The sequence below is a fragment of the Balaenoptera acutorostrata genome, chromosome 16 (genome assembly GCF_949987535.1).
Source record: "Balaenoptera acutorostrata chromosome 16, mBalAcu1.1, whole genome shotgun sequence".
NCBI classification, from domain to species: domain Eukaryota; kingdom Metazoa; phylum Chordata; class Mammalia; order Artiodactyla; family Balaenopteridae; genus Balaenoptera; species Balaenoptera acutorostrata.
This window is the reverse complement of record NC_080079.1, coordinates 30,448,196-30,469,075: the sequence shown is the minus strand read 5'-3', so window position 1 is coordinate 30,469,075 and position 20,880 is coordinate 30,448,196. Positions and strand designations below refer to the sequence as shown.

The 20,880-nt window shown below is 44.3% G+C and overlaps 1 protein-coding gene and 1 long non-coding RNA gene across 5 annotated transcripts in view; one reads left to right on the top strand and one right to left on the bottom strand.

Annotated features, from left to right (window-relative positions):
* The first annotated feature begins 55 nt into the window (after positions 1-55).
* Positions 56-20,880, top strand: part of LOC102998920 (uncharacterized) — a 62,000-nt gene continuing 41,175 nt past the window's right edge. For both annotated transcript variants that reach the window (XR_451449.2, XR_009005579.1), the window contains exons 1-3: positions 56-230; positions 1,523-1,557; positions 4,301-4,336. This is a non-coding gene — a long non-coding RNA (uncharacterized LOC102998920). The remainder of the gene's footprint in view (positions 231-1,522; positions 1,558-4,300; positions 4,337-20,880) is intronic.
* Positions 13,924-20,880, bottom strand: part of HPSE2 (heparanase 2 (inactive)) — a 617,346-nt gene continuing 610,389 nt past the window's right edge. For all 3 annotated transcript variants that reach the window (XM_007187387.3, XM_007187388.3, XM_007187389.3), the window contains one exon: positions 13,924-14,089. In XM_007187387.3, coding sequence (XP_007187449.1) covers positions 13,924-14,089 — 166 coding nt within the window. The remainder of the gene's footprint in view (positions 14,090-20,880) is intronic.

Genomic DNA, 20,880 nt, shown 5'->3' with positions numbered 1-20,880 from the left:
CCTGCCTGGCTTACGCCTCTGCCTGTCGTTCGGTTTGCTTCCGCTCGGCGGCCGGGCCCAGCGAGCCCTGGCTCCTGCGCCTTGACTCCTGACGGGCGGTGGCCACATTCCTCCCGTCAACAAGGGGGGCACCGAGGCCCACAGTGTGGGGGACTTCGCAGGCAGCCGTCAGAGGCACCTGCTGCGTCCGGCCCTGCAACCTGCCTTAGCTCAAGCCACTCCCCACCGAGGTACTAGGAAAGTCTCCATTTACAGAAGAGGAAACTGACGCCCAGAGAGAAGAAATAACTTGCTGAGGGGCCGAGTTAGGATCAGAACGCAGGTCTCCCGGCGCCCCGCTGGGCTCTTCCCCACCCTCTGGCTTTTCTTGCTGAGCTGCAGTTCTGGGTGGGAGCTGCCCTTCTGTGACCGGTTTCCCTGAGTTCCTTGGGAGGGGACGCAACCTGCAGAAGGACGCAGTTACCCCCAGAGTACCAACGCTGGACTTTCTTTATAAGGGTTCTCAATCCATTTTGGGGATGGGGGTGCACATCAGGGTGTTTGTTTTGAACCTGTGTCTGCTAGTCTCTTAAATTGTATGTGTTTTTGTAGTGGCTGAAGGTGGGGGGAGCTGATGAAGATAATGGAAGGGATAAAATTCCCATCCAAGCCACCCCTTAGTGCCCTGGTGCCACCTGCGAGCTTTGAGCACAGCCCAGCAGGGGATGAATTTCTAGGACTGGCTGGGGTACAGCAGTTTGAGCGCCACCTGGGGCAAGGCAGGGGCCAAGAATTAATGCCTCCACCACCTGCAGACAAAGCGAATATCACTTTCCACCCCCCCCCTTCACCGCCCACCCCTCCCAGCCCACCTTAAGCCCCAGACCTTCCAGCTCCCCATCTACAGCACACAGCCCCTCTGCAGGCATCTCTGCAGCCCACAGTTGAGGTCATTCTGGCTGTGCACTCTTTACCCTGCTATTTTCACTCACCATGTTTCTCTGTGTCAAACATTTCCTGAGCATGAATTTCAGTGGTTGAATAAATTCCATCAAATGGATATGCTGCTGTTTACGTACTCACTTCTGTTACTAGTAGTTTTCATTCCTGCCAGCAACATCAACGTCCTAGTTTCCCCACATCTTCACCAACACTTGTTATTGTCTATTATAATTTAGCCATCCTAGTGGGTGTGAAGTGATAGCTCATTATGATTTTGATTTGATACTGAGACTAATGATGTTCAACATCTTTTCATGTGATTTTTGACCATTTTCTTGGGGAAATGTTTATGCAGATTCTTTGCCTGTTTTAAAATTAATTGTCTTTTTATTATCGAGTCGTGTTTGTTATATATTATGCATACAAGTCCCTTTTTAGATATAAGATTTGCAAAAATGTCCTCCCGTTATGTGGTTTGTCTTTTCACTTTCTTAATGGTATCACTTGTAGCACAAAAGTTTTCAATTTTGATGTAATTCAGTTTATCTATTTGTAATTATGTCCAGGCTTTGATGTCAACATAAATTTTTATTTCACTTAGGTAAACACCTAGGAGTGGGGTGGCTGGGCTGTATGGTAAGTGTATGTTTAAGTTTATATTATACTGCTGAACTGTTTTCTAAAGTGCATGAACGATTTTACATTCCCTCTAGCAATACTAAGAGTTTTAGCTGCTCTGTAGCCTCCTTAGCACTGGATATTGTCCTTTTCTAACTTTAGCCATTCAAGTAGGTATATAGTGGCATCTCACTGTGGTTTTAATTTCCATTTTCCTGGAAAATGGAAAATGGACTAATGATGTTGAACTTTTCATGTGCTTATATGCCATCTGTATCTCTTCTCTGGTAAAGCATTCAAATCATTTGCCCGTTTTTAAATTGCATCGTTTTTCTTCTTCTGATTTATATGGTTTCTTTATGTATTTAGATACAATTTCTTTATCAGATATCTGTTTTGCTTTATTATTATTTTATTATTTTTGCCAATCTGTGGCTTTGTCTTTTCCTTCTCTTTATGCTGACTTTTGAAGAACAGAAATCTTTGTGCTTCTTTGTGTACTGTCTATTGATAAAAAGCCTTCACCTAAGCCAGGGTCACAAAGATTTTATCTTGTGTTTTCTTCCAGAAGTTTTATAGTTTTAAGATTTGCGTTTAGGTTGGTGATCCACTTTGAGTTGATTTTTGTAGGTGGTGTGAGAGAAGGGTTCAGATTTTTTTTTTTTTTTTTTTTTTTGTATATAGATGTGCGGTTTTTCTAACACCATTTGCTGAAAAAGTATCTCTTCATCACTGAATTACTTTGACACATTTGTCTCAAATCAATTGACCATATATGTGTGGATATATTTCTGGACTCTATTCTGTTCAATAAATTTAGAGGGATTCATGTCACACCAAGGATTTTACTGATTTTCTCAAAGAAACAGCTGTTGGTTTCAACAGTTTTCATTGGTTGCCTGGTTTTTATTTCACCAATTTCTGCACTGATATTTACTCTTTCTTTTCTTCTATTTACTTTGGTTTTAATTTGCTCTTTTTTTTTTTTATAGTTCCTTGAGGTAGAAACTGACCCATTGATTTGAGACTTATCTTTTCTAACAAAGGAGTTTACTGCTATAAATTTCCCCCAAGGTACTGCTTCTCAGCACCCACAACTTTTGATGTGTTGTCTTTTCATTTTTAATTAGTTCAAAATGCTTTCTAACTTTTGTTTTGTTTTGACCCATGAGTTATTTAGAAGTGTGTTATTAATTTCCAGACATTCAGAGGATTTCCATGTATCTTTCTGTTATTGGTTTCTATTTCAATTCCATTTGGTCAGAGAATATGCTTTGTGTGATTTGAATACTTTTACATTTATTGATGGTCTAGGATATGTTCTATCTTGGCGAATGTTCCATATGTACTTGAAAAGAATATGGATTCTTCTTTTGTTGGGTTGAGGGATCTATAAATGTCAATTAAGTTAAGTTGGTTGATGGCAGTATTCAAGTTTTCTATATCCTTAATGGTTTTCTGTGAAGTTATTATATCAAATATTGAGGGAGTGGTATTGAACTCTCTAATCATAATTGTGGATTTGTCTGTTTCTCCTTGTAGTTATGTCATCTTTTGCTTCATATTATTTTGAAGATCCTATTATTTTGAAGCATAAACATTTATTATTGTTATGTTCTCTCAGTGTATTAACCCCATACCATTATGAAATTATCTTTTAATCTTTGGCAATATTTATTGCACTAAATCTACTTTGTCTGAGAATAGTATAGCTACCACAGCTTTCTTCTGATTAGTGTTAACATGGCACGTGAAGGAGTTCAGGACACGCCACCCCAAAACATGCCACTTTGGTATATTGATTATTTTGAGCTAAAGGCACTTGAAAAAACAGCAGGTGCATGCAAGAAGGGTGCTCTGACCTTCCCTTTTCTTCCTGAAAGCAGGCGTGAAACTCCCACGTGAAAGATACCCTCCTTATACCAGGAGAAAAGAAACATTCTTATTACCAGAGATGAGGAGTCCAGGCAGAGAGAAATCTGTACAAATAGACTTCGTTAAAATAATTCTTATCTTTCTTTAGTCTCCCCCAAACAGTTTACGTTTCCACAATTGCCGCAATTTGTTGAACCTAGTATATACGCACTTAGGCCCTGCCACTTCTCTGGGTCTTCATTTTTCTCGTGGGAGCTCCCATGCACATGTGAAAAATTACTAAATAAAACTTGTATGCTTTTCTCTTATTAATCTGTTTTATGTCAGTCCTAGCCAGAAATCCTAAGAGGGTTGAGGAGAAATTTTACCTCCCTTACATATGTAATTTTCCATTCTTTTATATTTAACCTACTTCTGTCTTCATATTTATAGTGCAGTTTTTGGTAGGCAGCATGTAGTTGGATCTAATTTTTTATGCGGACTGACAATCTCTGTCAGATTGTATGTTAAGACAACTTACATATAATGTGATTATGGTTTGGTTTAAGTTTATCAGTCTATTATCTTGCTATTTGTTTTCTATTTGTCCTGTCTTTTCTTTGTTCCTTCTTTCATCTTTTTAATGCCTTTTCAAGAAATGTATTGAGTATTTTTATGATTCTGTTTTCTATCCTTTGTTGGCTTCAGGACTAGGACTGGGTGAGAATGAGATATTTACCTTGAATGCAAAATTTAAAGGGATGTCAAAAAACTTAGTAATCAAGATAAATACTATATGAATTAATGTTTTTAAAATCAAAATTCCTGTAAAAATCCATGATAAATAAAATATCAAAATTTTAAATATAAACATGATCATTATTTCTGATTTTTCCTTTTGCCTCAGGTTTCAGTATAACTCAGCATGACACTATTACTGATGGTGAGTCACATATTCCTGCTTCTTTGTGAGTCTATTAATTTTTATATTTTATACTGGACATTGTAAGTGATGCACTGAAAAGACTCTGGATTCTGTTGTCTTCCACTGAAGTGCTGAGTTTTGTTTTAGGTGGCAGTTGAATTAATGGCAGTTCATTTTGATTGTGGAGGCTTGATTTTTGGCTTTGTTAGAGTGGATGTATTTCGTTTTCTTCCTTAATCCTAAGAGGGTGTGATCCTTAGTGTTAAGGTGTGGCCTTTTTGGGGTTTCAGTGGGACGTCTGAAGTGTTTACCAAGCTCCCCTAACTTGGTAGGACCTGAACTCAAACTCTCTCCCACTAGGCAGCAATTTATATCTCTGCTGCTCTCTCAGCCTTCCGGCTCTTTCTTTCTACCAGGGTTTTTGGAGTCTCACTCTGTGCATACATAGTTCAGAGGTCAGCCAAATATTTGAGGGCACTTGGTACCGGCTTTGTTGGCTTCTCCCATTATTTCTTTTTCTACCCCCTTTCATTTTCAGCTGCTCTGTCATTCCTGAAAACCAGTCTCTTACTCCACAGTCCAATACACAGCTGCTTTCTGCTTGACCTCAATCCCCTTTTTGTTGTGAACTCGGGGAATTCCTTCAGGGGAAAAGCCAGATAAATGTGGTTCTTACCCTGTTTGATTCCTGTCATTCAAGGGTCATGTCTCCTGTAGTTTCTGCCTGCTTTTAGCTGTTCAGCTGTTTGCTATTGCCTTCAAAGAGCTGTGTGTGTGTGTGTGTGTGTGTGTGTGTGTGTGTGTGTGTGTGTGTGGTTTTTTGTTTTTTTGTATCTTGTCAGCAGTTTAGAATTGCTGTTGGCAAAAGGGTCAGTCTGATAAAATAATGTTAATTACCAGAAGTTGGGAGTTCTTGCAAATTTTGATATGTAGTGTTTTTCATTGAATTTGAAATATTTTCTACTTTTTATTGTGATTTCTGATTTTTTTTTTGATACATGGATTATTTACAGGTCTGTTTCTTAATTTCCAAGCATAGGTAGATATTCCAGTTGTCTTTTTAAAAATATTTCCACCTGTATTTCACTGTTGTCAGAGAAATACTTTATATGTTATCATTCTTTGAAGTTTTTTGAAACTTTTTTTATGTCACAGCATATAGTCAAGTTTTGTAAGCATTTCCACGTGCCCTTGAAAAAAATGCTCTGTATTCATTTGTTGGCTCTGCTGGTCTATATATATATTACTTAGGTGAAATTTGTTTATTGTATTTTCTGAGAGAAGTATGTTAAAAATCTCCTATTATAATTGTGAATTTGCCTATTTCTCCTTTTATTTCTGTGAGGTTTTGCTTTACATATAGGGTACTTTATAAGGTGCATGCAAATTTAGAATTTTTACTGTTAAATTTCCTTCTTTATGAAATATCCCTTTCTATTATTAACACTGCTTTTTGTTTTACAAAAGCATTTGCTGTTTCATATCAGTGTAGCTAATTACCTTTCGTTGCATGACATAGCTTTTCCTTAATCCTTTTTACCTTCTTATATTTTAGATGTTTTTTTGAAACAGCATTTAGTTGGACTTTGTTTCTTTTTATTTCATCTGAAAATCTTTTTCTTTTAATTGGAGCATTTGTTCTATTGACAATAACACTACAAATAAATTTGTGTTTAAATTCATCATCTTACTATTTGCTTTCTATTAGTCCCACCTGTTCTTTGTTGTCTTTCTCTTCTTTCTTGCTTTCTTTTAGATCAACTTTTTTTTATTATGATTCCACCCACCCCCCACCATTCAGTTAGAAGTAATGCACTCTTTTAATATCCTTTTAGTGGTTACCCTAGAGGTTAAAACATGCATCCTTGACTTATCAAAGTTTAATATAAATTGGTACTTTTACCTCTTCCTCAGAAATGGAAGGACGTTAGAATACTTTCCATTTACCTGCTTTCAATATGTATGCTATTGCTGTAATGCATTTTAAATTCTTTCTATATATTAAATCTCATGAGACATTATTATTATTATTTTATATTTATTTAGACTTTCCTACATGTTTACCCTTTATGTTGCTCTTTGTTCTTTCCTGCATCTCCCTTAGCATTTTTGTGATTATTCATTCTTTTGCTCCCCCCATCTTTCTTTTCATTGTCCCTCCAATTTCCCATCTCCTACTGCCTGCCTCCACCTGTAATTAGTTGAATTCCAGGACATTAGGTACACACATGATAAAATTCTACTATGCTACATCAGATGCTTTTGTAGTAATCCCATGTATGTGTCTTAAGGTTTGATTTAACTAATTTCTCAAAAGTGAGGTCAATCTGTTTCTTTCAAAAACTAATAACAAGGTGAGTGTACCTTGGGGCATGCTTCATCTACATTAAATTTGCACTAAATCACTGCTTGGAAGAACTTGGATGGAAGGAGTCACGTCATTAACTCAAAGAAAAATCATGACATTATCTCTAGAAAAAAAGAAACCACCATCAAAATGTGTTGTTCGTGTTGAATTTCACATGCATGCATCCTGAAAAGCACATTGTATTCATGTAGAAATAGCACCAAAAACTTTAAGGCTAACTTTGAAACCTCTCAAAAAGATATATCTGAGTTGATTATATCTATATCTATATCTATCTATCTATCTATCTATCTATCTATCTATCTATCTATATATAAAACATACATGTTATATATGAGGAAGAAATAGGAAGACAATAGCAATAGCACCTGGAACAGGGACCATCTAACATAGATGGACAATGGGTAGTTTTAGGTGACCCTAGAGTTCACTTAATCCAAAGTCCTCATTTTACAGATGGGGATGCTTAAGTCCAGAGAGGCTGAGTGACTTGTCTGACATCTCACCGTTAGTTGGTGGAGGGCTGGGACTGGAATCAAGGTCTCTTGGTCAGAGCAGTCTCCTTCAATTACCTGCTCTCCTCGGATGGATTCAATCAGTGGGATAGTGTTTTTGTGATCTGCAGGTATGGGAACTCACCCATTTGGTCAATAGCTGAGGCCTCTATGATTCTCCAGTGAACCATTAACCCACTTTGCTATTTGAGGCTTTAAATGATATTTTTGATGTGTCTAGTAGAGGGCACAGTGTTTAGTGCTAGGTACAGCCTAACTGGATAGCAGTGGAACAACACAGAAATTATTTTCTGCTAAAAATCAGCCAAGTACTAGGAGAGGTGGGACTTAAGGAATGGGAGAGATGGAGAAGAAAGCTCCTGTAGGTCATTATGAAGTATGCTAAAAAAAAAATATCCTTTGAATTTAGATATCACCACACATAGTGTGTAACACTCACTTGATGGCAAATCAACTGGAGGGACCCAATAGCATTGGCTCATTCTCTGGTCTCCTAGCTGTCCATCGAAGATTTGTGCTTTTTCATGAATGTCTTAGTCCATTCAGGCTGCTATAACAAAAATACCATAGACTGGGTGGCTTATAAACAACAGAAATTTATTCCTCACAGTTCTGGAGGCTGGGAAGTCCAAGGTCAAGGCTCGGGCAGATTCAGTGTCTGATGAGAACATGCTTTCTGGATCATAGGATATGTCCTTTTGGAAAAGTCCTCACATGGTGGAAGGGGCAGAGGAGCCCTCTGGGGTCTCTTTTATAATCCCATTCATGAGGGCTCCACCTTCATGACCTAATCACTTCCCAGAGGCCCTACCTCCAAGTACTATCATGTTGGGGATTAGGTTTCAGCATGTGAATTTTGGGGGGACGCAGACATTCAATCTATAGGAAGGAAATATAATTGTTGTTGGGAAGTGGCTGCCCAGCCAGGGACTTCATTTCCTAGATGCCCAGCATTTGATGGGACCATGTGACTGACTTAGGGCCTAAGGAATTGAAGGGAAGGAATTTATGCCAGGTTAGGCCCCTAAAATACTCCCATATGATCTGCATACTTGCTTTCCTTGTCTGGCAACTGCATGTTGATGCCATAGCAACCTTGGAGGCCAAGTGCTGAAGATGGCAGAGAGCCTACATCAGTCTGGATCCCAAAGGACTACATAGAAGAGAAGCACTGCCTACCTTATCCATTATCACCAACTGAACTTTACATGATCTGTTAGCAAGAAATAAACTTGGATTGTGTTTAGCCATTGAGATACTAGTGTTTACCTGGTATTGCAGCTGACGGTTACTTTAACATAGTGACATCTAATTTGAATAATAAAATTGAATTTCCACTTGGAGTACTTGAAGCAACACTTGTGGGGAAGAGAGTAGAGAGAGAGCATAGCACACCGTGAAATCAAAGATCCCTAGCGTATATTAGTTCATCAGGCAATCAGTCTTCAGGTCGAGGTGTCGTGTGGACAATAGCGGCCTCCCTCTCCCCACAGAACACCCTGAGAACAGAAAGTTAGAGTATCCACATTTTATTACTTACAGAACATTACCTCAAAATATGAACTACCTCAGGGACCCAAACTCTCTGCCATCACCAGGCTCATATAAACCTTAATATAATCCATTCCCTGGAAGAAAATATTAACACCTGTTAAAATCCCCTGCACAGAGAACATTTCCCTGGGAGGTGTTCCTGCACGCATTTTGCCAATTTCCAGATGAATAAAACTAAGGTTTCTTTTTGCTTCTTCCCAAAATATAATTTATTATGTAACATTTACAACTTGAAAAAGAATCCGAGACTATTTTCATGAATAATAATTAGAAGAGTAATGTGCCTGACGTGGGCTACAAAGAAGGGCCCCCCTTTTCGCTGCTGGGCGCACAGGACAATGGGGTTTACTCTCGAGCCAGTCAGGTGGAGCTTGGTCGGCTTCCCCAGATGCTCCCAGGGCCCCTGGGGTTGCTCTGCTGTTTAGAAGGAAATGGATGTGGAAGCAGTTTGCTGTATTGTGGCTTTCTTGCTTTACAGTGATACTTGCAAATACTACCCCTAGGGCAGTAGTTAATGGATTTGTTACTTAGTCTAGGAAGGTGAAGAGAAACTTCCAAAGCTCTGGGTGGTGGGGGAGGAGGAGCAGTGCTCAGAGGCAGTGCTTGTGTGGGTGCTGATCTCTGGGACTTTGAAATACCAAGAGTCATCACCTATGGTGGGTGGTAGCGGTAGGAGTGGCCCTTTAAATTGTTCTCCAGACAAACGTAGGAGAGGAGCAGACCCGGAGGGCCCCTGGTAGGCCAAGGTGAGCCTGGATTCAAAATTCTACAGCTAAGGCTGGTCACAGCCCGACTCACTGCTCGTCAGAGCTACTAGTCAGTTCCTCCAAACCCTGAGATCACCTCTCCTGGGCGAAGGCACCACTAGGGTTCTGTGTAGACACACCCAGGACCTCACGAAAGCTAGCTGTGGGCAGCAGAGGTGACAGGAAGTTGGCCACAGCCAGTCCAGCAAGAGTGAGCCCAGTGCAATGAGAACAGAATTTGGACTCTGACAGATCTGGGTTCAAGTTCTAGTTATGCCACTCTGGTTCTTCCAAACACCCCAACTAGTCACCACCACCAGGACAGGGCATAGGAAGGCAGTTACAGAAACTGTTGGTGGAACTCAGAGGCAGTGATTCTAATGCTCTTGGGCTTTATAATAACTGTTTCTCTTTGAGTCCTCCTTACTATCTTATTTGCAATTCTGGTACATCTTAAGAAAAAGATTGTGAACTATTCTACAATCAAAACTTAATTCCCTTTCAGTACAGTGGATTTCCCTGGGCTCTGGGTTGGGGAATAGAGTGGCTGGCAGAGGTGGGGCTGTGGAACTGGAGAGAAGGTGTGGAAAAGAGCAATGGGCAGTGTTCAGGCTGGGGCAGTGGTGTTGAGGTTGGGGAGAGGGGGAAGTGTTTATGCCCCCCTTCCCTTGCCTTCTCCAAGCCATATCTTTGTTACTTTTGTTTGCTCTATTGATATTTCAAAATTTTAAAGTCCTTCTTTGTCCCAGTGTTTTTATTGTCCGAGTGACCCACCTGGTTTGCCTTGGCTTTTGCAGAGATGCAACACTTCCTGTTTTGTTTTCAGTAGTAAAGCTCTCACTGCATTTTCACAGTGAATCCTGCAGCTTGCATCCATCCCAAACGCAGGGGCCTTGAGTGCAGGCAGCAGGGCCCACCTGCAGATGCTGGGCCTGGCCTGGACCACATGGTTGCCCAGCAGTTCAGTCCTGCTGGGTCCTCCCCACCGTTGAGGGTCTCTGGTGCTGAGAGTGGTGGGGGCGGCCTCTCAGGCAGAATCTGCCCACAACCTCTGCCCTGTTGGAGGGTACAGGGCTGGGACTCATCTGCCCAGGGACTGCCCAACAGCTGGGGAGGGGCAGGGACTACGGAGGGCAAGTGGGCCTTTGTGGTTCTGGGAGTCCCCAGCCTTAGGCTCAATGTAGCCCAGGTCTGGTGTTTTCAAGCTTGTCTCCAGCTGGGGATAATGCTAATATCCCACACTTGCAGCTTTTTCAGGGCACTGGAAGATTGAGACTTTCTCTTCAAATAACAATGAGCATTTGTTCTGAGCCTTTGCGATCAGAAAGGAGAAAGAAAATCATTCCTAGAGGCAGGGAGGGCAGAAAACCATCTCAACAAAAGGCACAAACTTCTCATTATACATTAGTATGCTTTCAAAGAAGCATTTGTGCAAGCACATTCTTTGGTTTAAAATAAAGTGGCTCTTAAGTCTTAAGACTATCTTGGCCATGTCTTGTTTTGGGAGGAAAAATCTGTTGGGGGGAAGCTGGCTGATGAGCTGTTTTGTCCTGGGGCCCAGCCTGGCAAACTGCTCCCCTGACGTGCAGCGTGATGCTGAGTTTGGCCACAAGCTGTCTTTTGGGGGGAGTGTGGTAGGACAGTCCCTTATAAGGGGGGATCCCTACTGACTTAGTAATTACCCCTCACCCCTAAATGAGAAAGCCAGGACAGATGCCCTGTACTAAAGTCCTTACAGAATGTGATGTTATAGTGAGTTTCTCGGTATCCTTTGAACAATGCAAATACTTCTTCCATGAGGCAGTTGCAAAGTTAGAATTGTAGGACTCCAAAGATAAATTTCATTGATTCCCTCCTCCCTTTTTATTAATTAAAAAAGAAAAAAAAAAACAACCCAAACCCAAACCCAAAACTTAAACCTCTTAGGAGCAGTATTTAAGATATAAAGACAAAAGAAGCAGGGACTGCCTATATTCTGCAAGTCTAGAGGCTTAGTGAAGAGTCAACACTTATTCAGAGAAAGTGTGTTTGAGTGGAGCTCCGGAGGTCCTGGCTGTACTGAATTAGCAGAACCTATGAAGAGGTAAAGAGGTGAGTCTGTGAACTGGGCAGCCACTGAGCTGGGCGGTTAAATGAACAGGCTCTGGACTATTCTGATCTCAGCAACCCATTCCCCTGGATGACCCTGAGCAAGTTACAGACCCTCTCCAGGCCTCATAGGAAAAATGGAGCTAAGAATAGTAACTCCCTGAGGGGCGGCTATGTACGTAAAGCAAACTAGCCCAGGGCCAGCCTGCGGGGACCTCTGGTTACCCCCGTTATTATGAGGGGCCTGCAGCCGTACCAGTATATAGAAGAGACTTTGCTATCTGCACAAAGATTTTTAAATTGGGGGAAACAACCTCTTTGTCTCTTGTTCCTCTTTTCCCTTCTCTTCTTCACTTTCCTCTGCTGCTTCTTCCCTGCCTTTCTACCCCCAGTCTTGGCCCTTCCCTGTCTCCCAGATCTGAGCGCAGTGGGAGAGGCCTGCTTCCGGAGACGAGGCCCCCTCTGGGCAGCCTTGCGGGGATGTGTCAGGGTCTGCTGCTCTCTCTGCAGCTGCTTCCAGGCTGAGCCGCCACTGAGCGAGGCCAGCCCGGTCCTCGGTCTCCCCCTTTCCCACTCCACACCTCCTGGTGCTGTTCCTCCTCGACCTAACAAGAAGCTTAGGTCAAAACTGACTCCACTCTCTTCCTGTCGTGTGAAATGAGCCTGTTGGTTTCCCTCTCCCAAATTCCCAGTTCTGCACGCTGAGTCCCTCCCTGCTCCCGTCTGATCTTCCTTATCACTCACTCTGCAGACCTGGCCCTGCCCCTTAACTCCTCCTTAGGCAGTCTCCCTGGCCTCTGGCCTCAGCCACCTTGCCCCTCTCCTCCATTTCTAACCTTTCACATCAGCAGAAGTTGTATCTCTCTCTACTGGAACCCTGTGACATTGTTTAATATCTCCTCCTTAAAAAAAAGCATCCTTTGTGCCATTTATCCTGCAAAAGAAAATCATATCCACAGAAAAGAAAGTCACTTCAGTTGCAGCTTGTTTGCAAAGACCCACACAAACCTCTTGAATCATGCAGAGGGTCCTCATCGTGAACTTTAAACCACTCCACTCCCCCCTGCCCAACTCGGGGGCCTCCCACCTCCCATTCCACAGTTTCCCCATCAGACCTCAGTCTCCAGATCCCCTTCCCCAACGTGGCGAACTGAAAGCTTAGTTCTATGCTCAGATAAGCTGGTCTGGGAGAGCACGGACCTGGTCCTCGTTCATGAGCACATTAGATTTCTGCCTAGTACAAGCCATTGAGAGCACTCAGATACTTGGGAAGAAGCAGAAAGGTTAGATTCAGTTGTGTCTTACAGTTGTGATGACCTTTGATTTATACCTTTTTTTAAAATGGTTTTGGTCAACCAAACCATTAAGGGCTTACCCTATCAAGCCCTTAATATTCTCTCAAAATTGAGGTAGGTCTAATTATTTGCTTTGTTCAGTCGAGGGACACGTGTGTGTGTGTGTGTGTGTGTGTGTGTGTGTGTCCATGTTTGGTGGTTGGGTGTGCTTTCTCTGTACTAAAGCTCCCTCCCTCGCAGCCACATGACAGATGATGACTGCTTCCTGTGCTGCCTAATACATTGCTGTCCACTCAGTGAACACTGTCACCTGACTTCCATTCCAACCCTGGGGGAAGCTGGATTCACAGAGGAATAGAACCTTCTTAGAAAATCTGGAGTATGACTGCAATTTTACTTTTGAAGCACCCGCTTCCCAGAGGAATAGCTAGTGATTGATGCCACTGTCAGAAACCCAGATGCACACACTCATACATCAGCCAGGAAATTACATTAACAGCTTGCCCAGCAGGCCGGCACTGACTCACCCACTTGCTCCCCTCTGGGAGGAGAGGTGATATGAAACCCAGGGCGACAGCAGGGAACAGACAAAGGAAAGGAGTTAGGGGGGGTTGGGCTCTCAAATGTCCACCGGGTTGTTTTCCTTCCTCATCGTCTGCCGAGGGCAGCAGCCACAGGCTAAGGTCTGTGGTTATTTTGCTATGTGACCAGGATTGTGGGGAGCTATTTCATTTGTCCTGGAAGTGCACTGTCAGCTTGTTCTCATGGGGCATGTACAAGGGTGCATACAGCTCTACACACATACCTTCGTGCTTATGAGGTCTACATTTTCCTTTGGGGTAGAAGTGACCTACCTAGGCTAAGCTCATGCTAGGGTATTTGTCTCTTTGGAGAGCAAGTTAGTGTTGATTCCAGCAGGATGGGGCGGCAGAGACTGGTTTGTTGCTCAGAAGATGCCTGAAAAATACTGATACCATTAGGGCAGGAGAGTGGAAAGCAGTCCAGCAGGCCTGCTGGTGACTTGTGAGTGTGAGGGGGTTTATCGGTAGCGGCAGGCCAAAGCGTTGACATTCTTGACCACATAAAAGCCCATGGTGACTGGAGGGATGACCAATGTCCGGCCGGCCCGCAGGGGGCGGGGCTTCAGTTCTGGGAGGGTCCCATCGTCCACCATCACTAAGGGCTGGCCGTTCAGCTGCACTGACCTACAGTGAGGAAAAACAGCATGGGACTCGTTATTGCATTGAAAGGAAGCCATCGCAGCAAAGCCTGGGCAGCCTCAGATTGCCCCCATCTGCTGACCGTGCCCGGCTGGCTATCACTGACTGATACTTACTCTGCCCAGGCTCTCAGCTGGGTGCTTCGATAACACACTCGAACATCCCAGCAATGCTCTTGAGGAAGAAACCATCCCTGTCCCATTCTACCTAGAGTGCTTAGATGACTTGCCCAAGGCTATACAGCTTGTAGTCCTGGGAGCCAGGATTTGAACACAGGTAGTCTAGTTCCAGAGACCCATCATTTACTTTGACAAGTTAAATGTCTCTGAGGCAGAAGCTGAAAAGTGTCTCATGTCTATTTTTTTTCTTTAAATCATAATAGCAGTTCAGTTTGAGTCTTCTACCTAAAGAATTTTCTTCTACCTAAAGTGTGGAATGATGCATAGGCTTAAGGTGACTTCAGAAATTCCTATTTAACTGGCATCTTTCATTAGTTTATTTGAGAGATGAGAGAACTGACACTGTGTCACTTGTCTAGGGCAGTTCTGGAGGAGGACAGAGACTTACGTAACAACCTTCCTTTCTCTAATCTGAGCATGAGTTTCCGTATCTAATATTTAATGAATGTTTACATCTTAGAGACACAAAGAAGTAGGTGATAAAGCAGGCATTTGTGATCTCAGTTCGCTTGCTTTTATCCTTCCTGTGTAGCAGTCATTTTCAGCCCTGAGAAGGACTTAGAGAGCAAAGGGGAATGGCTCATCACCCATCCTAGGCCTGCGGTGCAGAACCCAGACAGTCTCCCAGCTGTTTCTGACGGGGGAGTGACTCGGACAGCCAAGTACCCAGACTGAAGCTCAGTTTTATGGGTCAGTAGAAAAGGCCAGAACCAGGCCACTAGCTGGAAATAAGGCTGTAAGTCACTTTGGAAAATCAGCATTACAGTGATGACTATTTCTGGGCCTTGCCCAGCCTCCAATGTGATAACATTGCAGTGGTATCATCTGAGCTGTGAAGAGAATAAACTGTTAGAAATTGATATAGAGGTCTTGGTTTAGTGTTCCTTCTGTGCTATGAATGACAGGTTTAGAGAGAGATCATTAGACCCCTTGCTCAGTAGAGCCATGAACCCCCAGAGATAAGTGCAATGTAAATTGCTCCCAGGGGAGAGCTGGGCAGAGAGACAGCTCCAGGCCCGGCCCGACGTGGATCAGTTTGGGCCAGTCCAGATCTGACAGGCCAGGGGGAAGCCCCCCTCTCTTGTTGGTATGACTGAGGAATGAATGAACAAGCAGGGGGCTCCTGGGTAGAGAGCCAGGCCTGCCTCTGGAAGATGTGGAGGTGTGAGAATTGAGATCTAAAGGTCAGTGTTGACCTCACCAAACATGCAAGAACCTTCTGCGACCCTCTCTGGTGAATACAGCATACTCATTGGAGTGAAGGGCAGGGTGAGGAGAGGGGGTTCAGGTGCAAAAAAAGCCAGGACAGGTCTTCACAGTGTATTTTTATTATTTGGTTCTAGGTGGTGTGAATATCCAACAACCAGACATATGTACTATCAAATACTAGTTCAATAATACTAATTAATCTTTCCAAAGCATACTCAAATTGCCATCACTTGAAAACCTTCAGTGGTCCCTCCTATATATGGAGTTAGGTGCAAGCCCTCCCCCTGAGGAGTTAGGCAACACCCTCTTAGATTCAGATGATCCCAGAGTATTGCCATCTCTGGGTTCTAGGAAGTCAAAACAAAGTGTGAGAAGTAAGCCTTTTCATTTCCATACTAATAACGAGTGGTTATTCTGCAACAGGCTCCATTCTGATTTCCTTATTGGTTGGTTAAAAAGCTGACTCAGGTGTGGTTGGAACCAGGGAGCATGATCGAGATTGTGGACTGATCTCTAATTCCAGGAGCTGGCCACTAACTTCCTAGATGGCTCTGGCAACTCTCTTTACCTCACTTCCCTCAGTTTTGCATCTGTGAGAATATAGGCTATATAGGATGTAGTACGAACGAAATGAAATAAAAAATGTGAAAGTGCTTGGAAAGCATAGTGAGCCACGTAAGTGGGAGATGGTGTTTTTTGTTGTTACTCTTTTCATTGTCATTCTGGGTAGGTAAGCTTCTTGGTCCTTGTACTGCGGCACTGACGAGTTTCATGGCTCCTTTCCCAGAGCCCTCTCTTCCCTTGGCTCCTGTGGTAGCATTCTCTCTCTCTCTCTCTCTGTCTCTGTCTCTGTCTCTGTCTCTCTTTCCCTCCGTTTTCCTCCTTCATTTCTGCATGTTGTTTCCTTTTTGGGGGACTGTTCCCTTATACCTGCCTCTCAGATGCTGGGGCTGCTGGTGCTTGGTCCCGGGACCTCTTTGCTTCCCACACTACATACTCCAGCTGGGTGCTGTTACCAACACCCAGGACTTTAATTACTATCTGCATGTTGATGCTTCCCAAACCTGTATCTCAAGGCTGAATCCTTCTTCTAATTTATATATCTCCACTTGGCTGTTCCACAGGAACTTCATAGTCACGTGTCCAAAGTCAAGATCTCCGCAAACTCTGTCCTTTTCTCTGCCTTTTTATCTTTGGGCTGGTACCACCATCTATAAGATTACCTAAGCCAGAAAGCTGCGGTCATCTGGATCTTCTCCCCCAGGTCCCAGGTCTGGAGTCGCTAAATCCAACCAATTCTACCTTTAAATATTGTTCAGGTCTGCTTCTTTCTCTCCCTTCGCTGCTATTATTTTAGTTCAGAGTTTGCCCTGTGATCTATCTCCTTGGCCCTGGCCTTGCCTGCCTCTCCTGTGCTGGCCGCATTGCTGACAGAGCCATCTGCTGCTGTCCCTGTTTCAAACTCTCCAACAGCGCCATCCCTTCCACCTTAATCCGGATGATGAAGCCAAGCCCCGGCCACCTCCCCGTCTCAGATGCTGCCAGTGCCCCTTACTCCAGTGCTGCCTGTGGATCACAGACCTCTGGGGGTGGGCTTGGGCTGAGTATGCAGTCATTGTAAGGACATCATCAGAATATGCATGAACAGATTGTTCCCAATGAAAAACAGTTAAATTCTGCCCATAAATGAGGTAGATCTTTCTCAAATGAAAATGTCAGAAGATCCTGTTGGGAATAAAATACACCAGTTCATTTTTTTAAAAAAGTAAATATTTTTCAAATGTTAATGCCTGTAGACACTTGGGATTAATAAGACACAGTTCCTTTAAAACTGTTATAAAATTCCTAATAGAGTTTTTTGGGAGGAAGGGGGCATCATGTGCTTTTTTCGAGCAAGAGGTTTTTAAAGGGACAATTACTGCAGTGTGGGAGGGCTGTGACATTTGTTGCCATTACAAAGGAAGCTTGGAACCTGAGGGCACCTTTGCGCCAGCGTGACCAGAGTAAATGACTTGTAGCTCCACTTTGGGCTGTTGTGTGTGGTGCTCCCTCCACCTGGAGCACAGCCAGTCCTCCTCCTCTGCGGGACTAACTGCCCTGGGTCCCTGCAGAGCCTGCTCTCGTGTTGCCCCCTCTGGGGAACCTTCTTTGACCCCTGGGTTAGGAGCCCCAACTCTGGACTCTCTTGTACCCAAAGCTTACATATAGCCACCTCACTGAATTGTAGGGACTTACCCACTCTGCCCCTCACTGGGCTGTGAGCTTGGTGAGGAAAGGTATAGTGCCTTTCATCCCTAAATACTTGGTGCCTAACCGAGTGCCATAGAATTGGGATGGAATATTTTCTGAACAAGTGAATGGACTTTCGAGGCTCTTTCACATTATTTCTTGTATTCCTGGACTGAGTTTCTCCAGCTCTAAAGAGGCTCCCTGGAGGTTTGCTGAGTGTCTTTACAGATTTCATTAATGTACCAATTACTCTTGCTCTCAGTGGCCCTGGAGATGTTAGATAAGACCTGAATTATCGCTGATTCTCACAGTCACTCACTAGATACCTTATCCCAACTGGACACGTGGCCATTGATCATTGATAGTGTTTTTTCATCCTTAAAAAAGATCTATATGACCACCTCTTAGCTAAGCCAACATGAGTTAATTTTGTGAGAACTTAAGGCCTCATACATCCTTATCTACAAAGTTCCGTCACTGTAACGATGGACAGTGTGCTTTACCACCTCCATTCTATTTTTCCTGCTTACATTTTAATTTTAATATTTATCCTATTACCCAGTTAAGTCATATCACACTAAATATTACAATTATCTTCCACTCCTATGCACTGAACAACTTGTAAGTTTGCAAACATATCATGTTAATGATAAAAATCACTGATTACTGAGCACTGTCTATGCAAAAGGCAGGATGCTGTGATTTATTCTATCACATTTAGTCCTCACAACTACCAACTGAGGCAGGTGTTAGCATCCCTACAGATGAAGACATCAAAGTTTAGAGGGGTCTAAGAGTCACCTAAGTCACATAGCTGGTAAGTGGTAGAGCCGAGATTTGCCCTGCAGCCCCTCACCATAGTCCTATTTGGCCTCCCTTGTGACTGCTACGTACCCTGTGAGGTACATAGGCAAGTATTATTATTATTATTTTTGTAACTTCACTATTGAGATGAGGTCAGAGAGGTTAGGTGGCCTGGGCAAGGTCACATAGCTAATAGGTGGCTAAGCTCTGTCTTGGATTCAGGCCTCCTGATACCTGTTTCTACTATTTCATGTTGTTCCCCAATTCCAGATGGCACTCACTAGGATCATGTTTCTTTCTTTGAAAACCTTTCTTATCATATTTTCATCACATTCTGGGACCTCCTTCCTGGCCTGTGACTTTACAAACCAAATGCTAAATGATCCAGTCTATGTTGAGCTATTTCTCTTAATTCCCTAGCTGCTGAGGGCTTTTAAATTATCCAAATATTAGGACAACTGAGTTTTTATCACCATCTGTTTTTTCAAGGTCTGAATTGCTTTGTTCCTAAACTTGTTTTCTTTGCATGCTATTTGAAATGGGATTCAGCGTCTCAATTTGGAGTCAAGCCCTCTGCTTCCCAGGTCTCTGTGGGATCCCCTTGGCTGGGTCACCCTCCTTCCCCCACCACCCGTCTACAATCTCTGGTCTTCATGGCTTATTATGGTTCTTGCTAGCCATGGATACTGAAGCAAGCTTTCAGCTGTTCTGAGGTCTCAGGGAAGCAAGTCTAGTGAGCATGCTCTTTGCCAGTCTTGAAGATGCTTTGCTGGTCTCTGGCCCGGCCCTGGCTGGACTTTTGTGGGAGCAGAGGCAAGGGAAGCCCGCGTATTATCAGGAACAGCCTGGGGAGCTAGTATCTGGTTTCTGCTGGCATATTTAGGGCCTTGAATGGGACTTAGAGATAACTAGTTCTACCTCAGCCATTTTGAGAAAGTGATTTGCCTTCTGTGAGCTTGGGTTTCCCCATCTGTATGACAGACTAGATGAACCCTAAGGTTCTTTCTGGCTCCCACATTTTTCAGGTTGGCTGCCCACAACCTAATAGCTAGCCTGAAGCAGAGTTTAATGCCAAATTCAGAGTGATCCTGTGCAGATAGAAATCTGATCATGACATTCACCTGTCTAAATGCTCAGTAGCTTCCTGCTGATCTTAGAACATTCTCCAAAGTCCTTACAGGACCCCGTGAGCGAGGCCATTTACCTCCGTCTGCAGCCCGTAGAGGCCCCTGTAGCTGCTGCCCATTGCAGCTCCCCACCACCTCCCACCTCCTTGCGTTCTGTGTTGCGCTTTCTCCAGTCACAATCTCTCTGTTTTTGTACATGTTGTCACTCTCCCTGGAACCTTCTCCATACTCCATCCTTGCTTCCAGCCTCCTTTGCCCTGCTAACTTCTACCTGTCCTTCAGGTCAGGTGCCCACAAAGCACTCCCTGTCACCCAGTACTTCTCCTGTCTCTGCACTCGTCACAGCATTGGGATCGCTGACTGCTTGTCAGCCCCTCCCCGGGTCAGGAAGACCATGTGTCCGCCCTGCTCATCTCGCGCTCTCCTGTCCACTAACCCATATATAGCAGGTGCTCAGTAAAAGAAGGATGGGATATAAATACATGGGCAGACGAACTACAATCTGGAAGGCAAAGACACTGCGGTGGGAGGACAGAGACTTGAGTTAGAGCCCACATCTGAGCATGACGTGTGCAGGCCTAGAAATGTCACAGTTGGCTCTGGTCTGGGTTTCTGGATTGTTAAATGCGAGAGAGGGAGGGAGGGAGGGAGGGAAAGCAGGAGTGGGGAGGAGAAGAGAGGGAGGAAGGAGGAGAAAAGGGAGAAGGTATAATAATCTGAGTAGTGTGGGGCGGGGAGAGATCAGCTCCCTTTGCTGCTCAATAAATAACCCGCACCACCTCCTGGCTTCGACTCTGGTGCCAGCGTGCTTCCCCGCGCGCCACTAGAGGGCCCCCTTGCTCTTCACAACGGTGCTGAGAGCCCGCGCGCCGGCTCCCCAGAAGCGGAGCTCCTGCCTCTGCGCCGCCAGCTCTCCGGTCCCGGCAAGGCCCGGAGACGTGCGCGGCCCTTGGCCTCCTGGAGCAACAAACCGCAGGATCACTCCAGTCCCGACAGAAACTTCGTTGCGGTGCACTCGGCACCCCCGCGCCCCCGCCATGTGGCTAATATTAAGGAAGCGTGCGAGGCCGGGCTGCCATTCCTGCCGGGGGTGCGGCTTCCCGGCTGGCGTGCAGGGATGGGGGGCGCAGCTGCGGGCTGGCGGCGCCGCGCGACTCGGCGCCTGGCTCTCCTGCCTGGGTCCCGGCGCCCCGCCCTCCCGCCAGCCGCACCTGTGTGCGCTTTACGG